Here is a 12,298-nt window from a genome sequence, read left to right on the forward strand (position 1 = left end):
CTTATCTCTAACTCAATTAGAAAACTGTAATTTCCTATAAAGCATCATTAGACCTCTGCACCTGTCAGGTCTCTGACAGATTTAGGTGGGCTTCACTTGGGAATTACCCATGGTTTGTGGAGATAGCTAAAATAATTTTCATTTACTGTTCACTGTATCACATTAGAAATTGCATAAGGTTTTGGACCCGAAGCCATAACAATTTCTTTCAGATTATGGTTGCACTGGAATTGTCACTCATTAGATTTGCAGCATAAACACTTGAAGCTGTGTGGTGATGCACACTGTCAGAATAACCAGTATTTACAGCGATAGGCAGGATTTACAATTGGATGACATGATTATAATATATCCTTGTTTACTTCCCTAATTAATGTTTCTAAAGAAAATACCCTGGAAACCTTCCATAAGCAAGATTTATTTCTGTTGATTGAGACTGTAATCAGATGTCCCTATTCAAACAGTAATTGGTGTGCTTCATTAACATGTAATTGAAAACAAGATTTATGTCAATGCTAGGCAATAAATAACAGGGATACATATTTTCTTATTAGTGATGATCTCTTCTGTAAGCTCTCAGAGTGCTTGCTGCTTTTGTATTGGGCCACTTAGGTCATATTTTGTCAAAATCACGGTGTCTCAGAAAAAGACATCCTGCGTTTAAAATCCTTTGGATTTTAATCTCTCACTCTGATGTACCAAGGCCAGCTCCCTTTTTTCTCTTTCCTGCTTTATATTAGACTGTTCTTGACATATTTCAGCCTGTTTTTCCTATGACATGGCCATGCCAGTAGGAAGGAATTCTAGTGATGAAAGGGAGAGCTCAGGGCAGAGACAAAAATTTGCTTGAACTTATGTTCAATTGAGGTTTTTGCCAGGTTAGTCAAGGCTCAACCTGTTGTTCCTCCTCCCAAACATTTTTCTGTTCCAGTACAAGTAAAGACAATTAAAAAAAATAATAAAAACCAAACAACAACAACATGTTTCTAAGCATTCTAAAAACAGAAGCTAAGCATGGCTTCTTTGCAATTCAGTAAAACCTAATTAATTTCCTTTTAATAGGGAGAACAGCATTGTGTTTTGCTCTAGGAGTAGGCATATATGAGATAACAGACAAATAATGAAGTCAGAAGTGTAAGTCGCTGTGAATGGGTGATCCCATTGATTTCATTGAAACAATGGAGTTAAAATTGAAAACAAATTTCAGCCCGAGAAGCTGGTTCATTACCAGCAAATTGATGGAGCTCCGTGTTTACTTGCTGGCATAATTTACCAATTGTAGGAGATGTAAGCAGGCACGGTGCTAACATTGCCTAATTTTATGCTCAACGTGAATCTTATGGCTGGTCAGATGGATACCATAAAAAATAATTAGAGTCATTAGAAGTAATGGGCTACAGCTGCAGTAATACATGCTCTGTTCTCCGTCCAGAGGTTTCTAAGCAAAATTAAATTAGCTCCTGTTCCCACACTGCTGCATCATATGCTCCTCACCTCCTGTGCATGAACTTCTCTTCCCATTTTCATACTGCAAAGCAGCATTTGTGCCCCACACAGAAAAAGCCCCTTGTGGGAACAAGGAATTTTGAAGCTTGAGGCCATTCCTTGTTTAAAAAAAAAATATATAAAAAAGGAAGTAATAAAAATGAGAACAATTTCAAAGTGGCAGCAGAAGATCCTCAGCTCACATTGACTCCTTTCATATGTTGAGGTTCATCCCTCTCCTCTGCTGTAGCCTTTGGTGCAAGGCACAGATTGCAAGTCATCTTGGCATCAGTGCTGGACCTGAACTATTTTGCCCCTGAACTATTTACATTAAATTTTACTTTTTAACAGAATTGTGCCCACTGTATTGGAAGCACATCAGCGGCCTCCAGCTGCAGGTGATATTGCCTACACATCTTCTTTTTTCCCCAAAATTCAAAAGGCTGTTCATAAGAGTAAGGGAAATGCTGCATTATCCTGGAGGGGGTGAGGGGAGGGACAAGAAGGAAATAGATTCCATGCTACTGAAGTGATTAATGTGACTGTTTATGATGAAGGAAATGAAAACTAGAAATCTGGGTAAGTAATGATCTTTCCAAGTGAATGACTTTCTCTGGAACCACAATACAAACTCATGTGCTGATTTCCTTTAAATTATTGCTAAAGTTCCCAAAGCCAAGCAGGGATGACACTGAATTTTTTTTCTTCCTTGTTGATTTTCAGGAGCACAAAATTTCCATCGATTTCCAGGGGTTCACTGCGAGCTGCCCACATGCCATCACCTCTCTTTAAAACAGGAGGTGCTTTGGTGGTAGGATTGAGTAGAAAGGCTTAAGAGGCACATTTAGCACTGTCCATTAAGGGTGGTGAGCTGGAGCTGAGTGTGCTCAGGGGGAGGAACAGGACTAACACTATTTTTGATGAAGGTACAAGCCCAACACTGCAGCTTGGGAAAGATCAGTTATCCCTGTGCCAGCCATTTATCCCTGGCGATGGTGACTTCCCTGGCCTCAGTTATTGCAGTGTATAAATGTTTCACAACTGCTAATATATTTATCTTTCCGTCCTCCCTGTGGAGTTGGGAAGTGCTATTACCTCTGTTGCAGAACTAAGAACTGAGATTAAGGGTCAGATTTGTTATGGCATTTAGGTGCTCAATGGGATTTTCAAAAGTAGCTAACACCCGTTGTAATAAGTGGAACTTGGGAACTTGGATGGTTCTGAAAATCCTGTTACTTGTGTCTTTTTTTAAAACATTTTGGACTTACACGAAGCCTTGGGATCCAGAGGAGTAGTTCCCAAGCTGTGGGGAGTCACCCAGACAGGAGAATCTGTCTTCATCCACCTCCCAGGAGACTCCAGGTGGGACAGGAGCAATTTCATGGCAGTAGCTTATCTCAGTGCTGAATTCAGCAAGCTGTAACTGTGCACAGCATTGCATTTACCCTTCTTGCCCAGCTCTTTGAGAGAGGTCAAAATCCAGTCCTGCAAATACTGGAGCAAAAATAAGCAGCACCCATGGTCAATAAAAAGGGCTTATGTGCCAGTTGCTGGGATGGAAAATTCAAGAGCAGGAGCAAATAATGAAACAATCTATATTCATGCAGCCACCTTTCCAGCCTACTGCTCTAAGTACAGGCTTACACCTCACCAGGAGATGGGAATCCCACTAAAAGCCCTGGAGTATCACACTGGAAAACAAATGTTGATTTTGAACAAATTATCTGTTCATCTCTAAATCATTTTCTTTCATTATTAGTCTCCAAATTGGTTCTGCTCTGGAGGGCAGAATTAGGTTTAAAAGCAGAGCATCTCTTAAACGCCTGCTTCAAATGAAAGTGTTCGGTAAACATTGCTCAAACCCCCAGAGCATAAACTCCTCAACTGCTTTCTCTGGCTTTGCATAGATTTTGCAGCTCCTGGTTTATGGCCAGGTGGCTCAGGGATTCGTTCAGGATATCAGAAAATAATCAAATAAAATCCCTTACAAACATATGCCCCCTAAATACCAAGGAAACAATTTTTAAGACCTTCCTGTCCTCCTTTACAGTAGCATAAACTGGGACAAGAGTCCCAAAAAGGTGGATTTACATCAATATGGAACATGGAGGAGAAAGAAGAGTCAGGCTCCAAACCACAGCACGAGTCCAAAGCCATGTGGGCTGCAGACCAAGGTTTTCATTGTTGAAAGAGCTGCAGTTTGCTGTCGTAGTATTTTCAATAATTCCTGTAGGTTTTAGGTTCTAAAAAGATCCCTGGGCTTTAAAGTTGTGTTTTCAGCATGCAGGGGTTGGGTTTGGGTTGACTCTGTGTGTCAGCAGGGTTGCAGCTGTCTGAGGCTGTGATTGGGGTGGTGTGGTGGGGTCAGCTCAGTGAGGAGGGCGATGGAGCAGCAGCAGAGCCCCAGCTGCTGTTGTGTCCTTGTCCCACATCACACTGTTGGGAGAGTCCTTTGTGCCTCCATAGGAAACAAGCTCTGCATGGAATAGAATGCATCCCAAAATCCCATGTTTTTCAACAGTGTTTTCAAGATGCTGTTATTTCACTTCTTCAGGTGGAGGAGGGAGAATAACTCCATCACTTTGTTACGTGTGAAAGAGAATGAAACTTTGGGGCAGTGTTGTCTAGGACACTCCAGATGGTTGGTAGCTTATTCAAAGCTTGAATTTTAACTCAGTTTGCTGTTCAGGGAACCTGTGTGCATAAGGAAAGACATGCAGAAGGTCCTGTATTAATCCTCTCCACTTTATGAAGACTTCAGAGATTTCCTGGCTCTCCTCACTCTCCAGTAAAGGTGTGGGACTGGGAGGCTGCCCCTGCACAGAGCAGGAATTGAGTGCTGCTGCAAAGGAGTGTGTTTGCACTATGGTGTCTGAACACCACACTGTATTGCACTTAGGAGATTGATTTCTCAGTGGATAGAAGAGCTAAAAGATTAACAGATGAACAAATATATTGAGACAGCCAGGACATCAAAGAAATTGGAGAATCACTGAGATGCTGGAGAGTCACCAGGCTGTGTTCTTAGGAATTATTTTACCCTCAGATTACCTCAGCTGTCTTGGGTTTTGGACACATCCTGTGGTGAATTTAGCTACATGATTTAAGATATAACTGGCCCAAGCTCTCTGCTGCTCCTCCTGAGGAGGAGAGGGAATTCTCCTGCCTGTGTAGCAGAGGGAATGTGTGCCTGCATGGCAGACACTGCAGCACAGATCCTGGGGGCTTGGGGCAAGCATAGGGTCCCTTGTTTTTCAGGACAAACAGCAGCCTGTGAGGTACACCAAGGGTGAGAGTGTACTGAATCCCTGGGCAGAAATCTCCAGGGAAAATATGAGTCAGAGTTTTTTGTCCCCCATGCAATCTGCAATTCAGTCAGGCAGAGAAAAAAAAAGTGAGTTAGAGCAGTCTTAGCCTTAGGTTCCTCACACAGGAACCAGCTGAGGGGTGATATCAGTGGAAGGAATCAGAAGAAGGTTTACATAAAATGTGGCTTCCCCGCAGAAAACAAAAAGCAGCTCAGAAGGGTCGTGCAGAGGCTGCTAACCATGAGACCATGCTCATTCCTTGGGCTGCATATGCCTCAATTGCTCCCTGAAATTTAGATTTAGTTAAGTCAGCCAGGAAATTATGGATGAGTTTGGAGTCTTGAGGGAAAGGTGTTCAAACAGCAGCAATATGAAGACACTGAAAAGAGGGAAAGTCGTAACTTGAAAAGTGCCACACAGAGGGAGCTGTGCCTGTGCTTTATTGAGCTGTTGGCTGCAATAAATACAGCTGAATTCCCTCAGTCTCCCCTAATGTTGTCTCAGTACCAGCAGGAGTCCATTTAAGAACACACTTACTTGCACAAATGATTGTATATATGGAGAGCAGAGAAAGAGCTGATGCAGGCAAACCCTGGGAGCTGCCCAGGAGAGCTGGGGGTGGTGCTGGGCTGCCCATGCTCAGCTCTGGTCAGTGCTGCCAGCACAGAACAGCCCAAGCACTGGAGCTTCTGTTCCAGCCCTCCCATCTGCTCCACCTGAGGAGAGCATTGCCTAGGTTTTGTGATGGTACAGTAAATAAATGATGATAAAAACAACTAAGGATATTCCCAAAGAGGGAGAGTTGTGTCTTTTATGACCATTTGCAATACAGAGAGTAATAAGAAACTGTATTATAAATAAGAAAGAGACAAGTGCAATACAAGGCCTAAAGATGGATGATGAGCAAGGAAGATTGAACCTTGTGCTTCTGCACTTTACAGCATTAACCCCAATTGCTGAAGTTAAAGGTCTGGCTGTGTTACAGTGCTGTAACAGGGCTGTATCCACAGTTAGGAGGGGCTAAAGCTCTGCAGAGCACATGGTCATTCCTGCTGTGATGTGAGCCAAGGACTAGAGACCACAAATTTTGGGGTCTTCACCCTGTTTGTTTTCACTGATTTCCTTGTATCCTTAAACCCTTCCAAACCTCATGTTGTAGGAAGTCAGAACTAATCTCTTCCTCCTTGAACACTGAGTTGAGGAAGAGAAACTCTTGCACCCTCTATGTAGGTGCTCAGCTTTGCTGATATTCCCTGTCAGCACTTTCAGTGAGAAAGCTGAACTAAGAAATGAGAGCAAGCTGACTTTGGGGGTGGCTTTATTGCCCCTTTTCTCTTGGCCCAGGGCAGCAAACCTGGCATGGCATGTTAGCAGATCAGATCTGCGACATGTCTCACCACATGGCAGAGGAACTTTTTCTTCTGAAAGCTGCACATCAGCAGAGTGAGAACCTGCCCATCAGCAGGGTGAGAACCTGCACATCAGCAGGGTGAGAACCTGCACATCAGCAGGGTGAGAGCCTGCACATCAGCAGGGTGAGAACCTGCCCGTCAGCAGGGTGTGGGGTGCAGCAGTGCAGCATAGCAGTCTGGGCAGGAATGCTGAGCCCAGGGATCTGGGTGACCCTTTGATGCATTTCTGCATGAGGCCAGATTGTTATTAGCCCCACAAAGGTGCATCACACCTGAGGGTTGCCCACAGCCTCTCAGAAATGGCTTATCAAAATGGCAAGACGGCACAATGGGAGGTGTTTGGAAAGCAAGAGGTTTTAATAAAGACGAAAATAATAAACTCTACAAAACAAAAGAGTATAAGCCATGCAAGGTGCAGGGAGGATCCTAACACCTGCTATCACACGCTGAAAAGGCACCAAATTTCTGTGCTCTCCTTTAAGTATGTAACAATCAAGGAGGGTTATTTTGCACACTGCCCAATAGAAATAGCTACAAGTCTTGAGTTACATTTCAAGGATCCAACAGGTGCATTTGCGCTGGCACCAGGCTAATTATGGTGAGAAGGGCTTCAAAGTTCCTGGTTCTTTTTCTTTATAAGATAGGGGACAAAACTCAGACTCTTTCCTGATGTGGGCAGACCTGTTGAGGTGGGGAGAGCACTGCTACAAGCCCTCTGTGTTGCAGGCTGGAGTCGCCCACACGTGCACTGGTGATGGAGGCGCCCAAGGGCATCGAGATCAACGCCGAGGCCGGCAGCCTGAAGGCCACGTGCAGGACAGAGCTCAGGCTGGAATCCAAAGATGGAGAGGTGAGTGGAAAACCCTGGGAGCTCAGAAGGCAGAGGGAGTTTTTATATGAAAATCCTTTGCTATTAGTAGAAGTACGCAACACAATGTAGTTGTTGATTGGCAAAGATATCGAAAAAAGTTTCATTTTTTTAGAGAGGGGGGAAATTGTGGGAACTGAAAAAGCAGAGGGTTTTTGTAGTGTTTTAATAAGCTTATTACAACACTCTAAAAATCCTCTACTTTTAGTAAAACTATGCAACACAATGTAGTTACTAATTGATAAAGATATCGAAAAATGTTTCTTGTTTTTTTGGGAGGGGGGATTGTGAGAATTGAAAAAGCAGAGGGTGTTTGTATTGTTGTATGTAATAAGCTTATTACAACACTATGAAAATCCTCTACTTTTAGTAAAATTATGCAACACAATGTAGTTATTGATTGGCAAAGATATGGGAAAAAGTTTCTTTTTTTAGTTGTACCAAGAGGGAGAATTGTGGGAACTGAAAAAGCAGATGACTTTCACAGTGTTGCAATAAGCTCACATAGATAGAGGTTTGAAACAGAGTTGAATTTTAGGCCTTGAAATATTGGGAGCATAGAAAGTTTGTGAGCTGCAAAAAATATAGAACAAGCAGCTATTGTATACTGTAAAGTGTAGCTGTAGTGTTTATTGAACCTAAGTAGATGCTTGTAAGCTTTTAGCATTAGCCTGTTGGCTAAAAAACTTTCAAAAGGCCTTGGAACAAAGAGAACTTTGGCTTCTGTTGTTGTGGTGTGAGCTTTACCATCCTTACGTCTCTACCTTCACTGAGACTGATAATGAAATAAAAAACTCATGGAATGCTTCTTGGTCGCCCCAACCCGTTATTGGTGAATAGAAGATCCAACAGAAAACACCAAGCCCTGCCGCAAAGCCAAGCCAAGGCATGGATCCCCTGCAGAGCTGTAGCCCTGTGGGTCACCAAGCTGCTGTGTTGGAAATGCTGGTGTGAAAGCCTGGGGACACTGGGCTCTCCTGCCTTCACTGCTGCTCACTCTGATTGAACACATCCCATGCAAATCAGGCTCACTCCATGGCAAAGGCTGATTCATTATTTTTAAAGTGCGTGGATAATAGCATCTGTTGTTCCAGCAGATTTATGCAGCTGTAAAATGCACAGTGCTCCTAAATTCTTTGTTTCCTTGTCACTTTAAAACAAGATTTACTTGGCCAGCATAATTAAATCTTTTATCATATATTTTTCTATAAGAAGAGCTTAATTCACTGGTATTGATCTGAAAAGCTTTTGTGGCTGATGTTTCATTCTGGAAAGAAAGGGAGCATTAGGAGACACAGTTTCTTGCACTGGAGAAACTTCCAAAGGGGAAGAGAGAACAATTAAAGCTGATAACACAGAGCAAAAGTAAAGTAGGTGTTGAGTTAAGCCTCTTCTGGTGTCACAAAATCATGTGGGCACGTGGTTCTCATCCCATCCTCCTGCCACAGTGATGGAAGACACCAGAGGATGTGGCTGAGGAGCTCCCAGTGAGGAAACCACTGAGAGCCTTATAAGGAGGAGTTGCCCATGGAGCACAAACCTCCAGACAAGAGGACTCCCACATAAATTATGATTTACCTCTCTTAGTGTCAGGGGTAAAAAACAGAAGACTTTTTATTTGCAATTTCTGTTATTTCTAAACATTTGCATTTTAAGACAGTCCAAACCTAGACCATGGGTGTTAACAAAAAAAATCCTCTGAAAAATACCAGAAAAAAAAAACCTCCTGCCTAATACACTGAGATTGAAATCCAAGGCATTTCACAACTTCAAGCAATTCCTTTCAATACTAAGTTGCATTTAAAATCCATAAATTGACTGGTGCCTTTCAGGACACGAGAAGGGTGGATACTAAACTTGGATATTCTTACTGTAATTGCAAATATTCTCAGTCACCCTGCATTATTCCGGGGTTCAGGTTATCTCACTGTGTTCTGGCTCATGTCAGAGCACTCCCCTGCAGCTGCCACGTGTCTGAGAGCTGCCACATGTTGTTTGCCTTATGTTGTTTTGTAAGGAGGAATTTAGGACTGTTAGAGCATTTGAGTTATTTTTAATATACACAAAAGTGTTACACATATGCATAAAATATGCATAAAATATGCATAAAATATACATAAAATATACATAAAAGTCAGTGCTGGGAGCCTGCAAAACGTAACTGGCAGTGGGATCACATTGACAGAAATCCTGGTAGAGGAGCAGGGTGGTTGGGTGGCTGTGAACCATCCATGCTCCTCATCTGACAGTGGAGTACCTCTGGTTGGGTCAATCCTGACGTGGGATTGGATTCCTGGGATGTGTCCCAGGAAGCTGAAAGCCAAGAAAACACGGTGGGTACGTCAGCAGAAACAGACTGGAGGTCATGGTAAAGGCAGATAATGTGCTCACCCAGATTTGTATCAGACTTTCCCATCCTGAAACACTTTTCCACCCAGTTTTTGCAGCAGCTGAGCTGTCTGAAGGAAACTTCTATAAATGCACCATCAGAAATAACAGCTCTCCACTAATTCTCTCTTCTTTTTTTTTTTTTTTTTCCTCTCTCTTGCCACCTCTGACTCCAGATAACGTTGAACTCTGCAAAAATCAAACTACCTAACTTGCCTCAAGGATCTTCCTCTTCTGCAGGGTCCAGGCAAAAAATCTACGAGCTCTGTGTGTGTCCCAATGGGAGGCTGTTCCTGTCTCAGGCAGGCAGCAGCTCCACCTGCCAGATCAACACGAGCGTCTGCCTTTGAGAGACAATTTGCGGTGGGGCACGGCAGGCAGCACAAAAAGCCAGTTCTGGTCTCACAGATCCAGCTGCCAACTATTTTTACTAGAACACAGAAAGCCTATCAAAGACTTCTTTTTGTGTGTGCGCGCGCGTGTGTGTGAATATATATATATAAAAATATATATATAAGATATATATATATATCCTCTGTGTAAAACGATGTTTCAGTACAAGGAATTCCCAGGGTGACCCTGTTACATTTTGTGTAGCATTTCTCTCTCCCACGCCAAATTTTACTGGTACAATCTGCTGAATTGGATCTGACCCTCCCCTGGACCCCTCTGTATTAACACAGTGCAATGATCACCCCTCGTTTTTGATCATATTCTCAGAGCAATGGGATTGCTGGCTGGGCAAGACCCTGGAACCAATGCAGACCCACCAGCATCCAAAGGGAAAAGAAGCATCTCTGATCATTTTTGTGCCATTAAATTGGTGGCATGAAAATTAAATAATTTAAAAAACAACAAAATAGCCAGATGTGCTATGCTGATCACCCACAGTGATCCAGGATCCCTGAGGTTAAACTGCTCTTTAATTATCACCTGAAGCATAGCTCCCTGTTGGGGGAGATGGATGCACTTGGCCAGTAGGAAAGTCCAGACCTTTCTGCTGAAATAATAAATGTGATTTTCTGAAGGGGTTCAACACTTGCCTGAGCATGGCCAAGGATGCCTTGTGCTCTTCAGGTGTGACACATCAGGTCCAGCATTAACCTAAAATCATCTCTGTGCTGGCAAAACTGGTGTTGTATTTAATTATTGGAAGGAAGAAAGTTGTGAAAGTTGGACTAAGTAGAAAGATCCTGAACCTATTTTGTTAACAGGTGTCCTGGATCACTCTACAAACTCCCCATTAACACCTTCCATTTTGAACATACTTGGTGTGAAGGTGTGAAGATTTAAGATTTGGACATTGCCTAAACACCTGTAGAAACAGAGAATATCAACTAGAAATTGAGAAGATCATGAAATTAAGTGTATAACGTAGATGCTGCACCAGAATTCTTGTCATCTTTCTTTTCAAGATATACAGTCCAAGGTCACTTAGATTTGGTGGAAACTGCAAATATCAGAGATGCTGACAATGAAATACTTTTTTTAAGGATTTATAAAGATTGTGACAAAGCCAGATTACTGAAAGGAAGGGCTTTGGATGCTGGTTCCTCTAGAATTTGAGTCCCCAAAACTCTGTGGTTGAATTTTATCATAGTTGTATTTATTTCTTATTTTAAAGTCTAAGAGTCACGGGCAAGATAAAACACAAAAATTTGATCTGGTAACATTACTTCCACTTTTGAAGTTTTGGAAAATAATGATAAGAGCCCAAATCATTGAATTCTGACCCATAATTTCATCCACATGCATGTAAAAATCCTTTAAAAAAAAAAAACAAACAAATATACCAATTACAACAAAATTTTCCAAGTCACAGTAAATCTCACGAGGACAGCAAGGTTTCTACACCACTGAGATGCTTTTGAAATATTACCTCATGTGCAAATGAGACAGATCTGTGCCCATCCCCAGTGATATCTAACCAAAGCTGGTATTCTTTGAGCGATCTCCAAGATAAAACATAGCTGACAGAAATCTTTAGAAATAATTTAGCCCATTCCCTTTTTTTACAGCTTTTCACGTATTTTCTTGTGGTCTCGAGAGTACCAGGGTTTGATTTATTTTCTTTTTAATTTTTTAAAATTAATAATTCTGGCTTAATCCAAAATTGATTGGACTCAAAGAGAAGATTTCTATGGAGTTTAGTTAGAAGTGTTGCTGCCTAACAAAGCAGCACTCCCCAAAAAAATCATTCCTGAAAGAGGATTGAATGATTTACTTTTCTTTCAATAATGCTTTCCGATGAATTAACAAATTCAAACTATTTGTTAACGAATAATTCCTGTAATTATTATGTCTTGAGTCAACGTTTGAATGCAAAGGGTCACCCAGGGTACAAATTGTATTGGGACACAGGACTGTACCATCTCTGTTCAAAGAGGGGAATTGTGCCTATGCCTTAAGTCAATGCACTCAGCAAGGAGAAGCACATCATATTTATCTTGTTATTAAATCTAGTTTATTTGGGGGGAGGGGCAGGAGGGTGTCTTGGGAACTGGTTGTGCAACTTAAAACAGATATTGATGAAATACATTAAGACTGTAGGGGCACCTAGAATGATACAGACTTTTTTTTTTTTTTTTTTTTTTTACCATGTTAAATATAGCAAAATACTGTGTACGTTACCTCTGGGACCGTGACTGAAGTCCCATTCATAGTCCTACATTTACTGTAGAGTTTTTTTTTCCCTGTTTCATTGAATACTGATCACAAACCTCATAGCAAGCATGGCCCAGTCCATAACCAAATCCTGTGTGAGCAGTTTGAAGGCCCATGCTGCAGGAAGAGTTCCCTGTAAATGAATAATCAGATTAACTTTGCAGCCCTGGGAG

General features: G+C 42.0%; 1 protein-coding gene across 5 annotated transcripts in view; it reads left to right on the forward strand.

Annotated features, from left to right (window-relative positions):
- The window catches only part of SGCD (sarcoglycan delta), a 302,618-nt gene extending 292,617 nt beyond the window's left edge, over positions 1-10,001 (forward strand). For all 5 annotated transcript variants that reach the window (XM_083872021.1, XM_083872019.1, XM_083872023.1 and 2 more), the window contains exons 8-9: positions 6,932-7,055; positions 9,638-10,001. In XM_083872021.1, coding sequence (XP_083728147.1) covers positions 6,932-7,055; positions 9,638-9,811 — 298 coding nt within the window. In that variant the 3' untranslated portion in view covers positions 9,812-10,001. The remainder of the gene's footprint in view (positions 1-6,931; positions 7,056-9,637) is intronic.
- The last annotated feature ends 2,297 nt before the right edge of the window (positions 10,002-12,298 follow it).

The sequence above is a fragment of the Zosterops lateralis genome (assembly GCF_965231275.1).
Source record: "Zosterops lateralis genome assembly, chromosome: 14".
NCBI classification, from domain to species: domain Eukaryota; kingdom Metazoa; phylum Chordata; class Aves; order Passeriformes; family Zosteropidae; genus Zosterops; species Zosterops lateralis.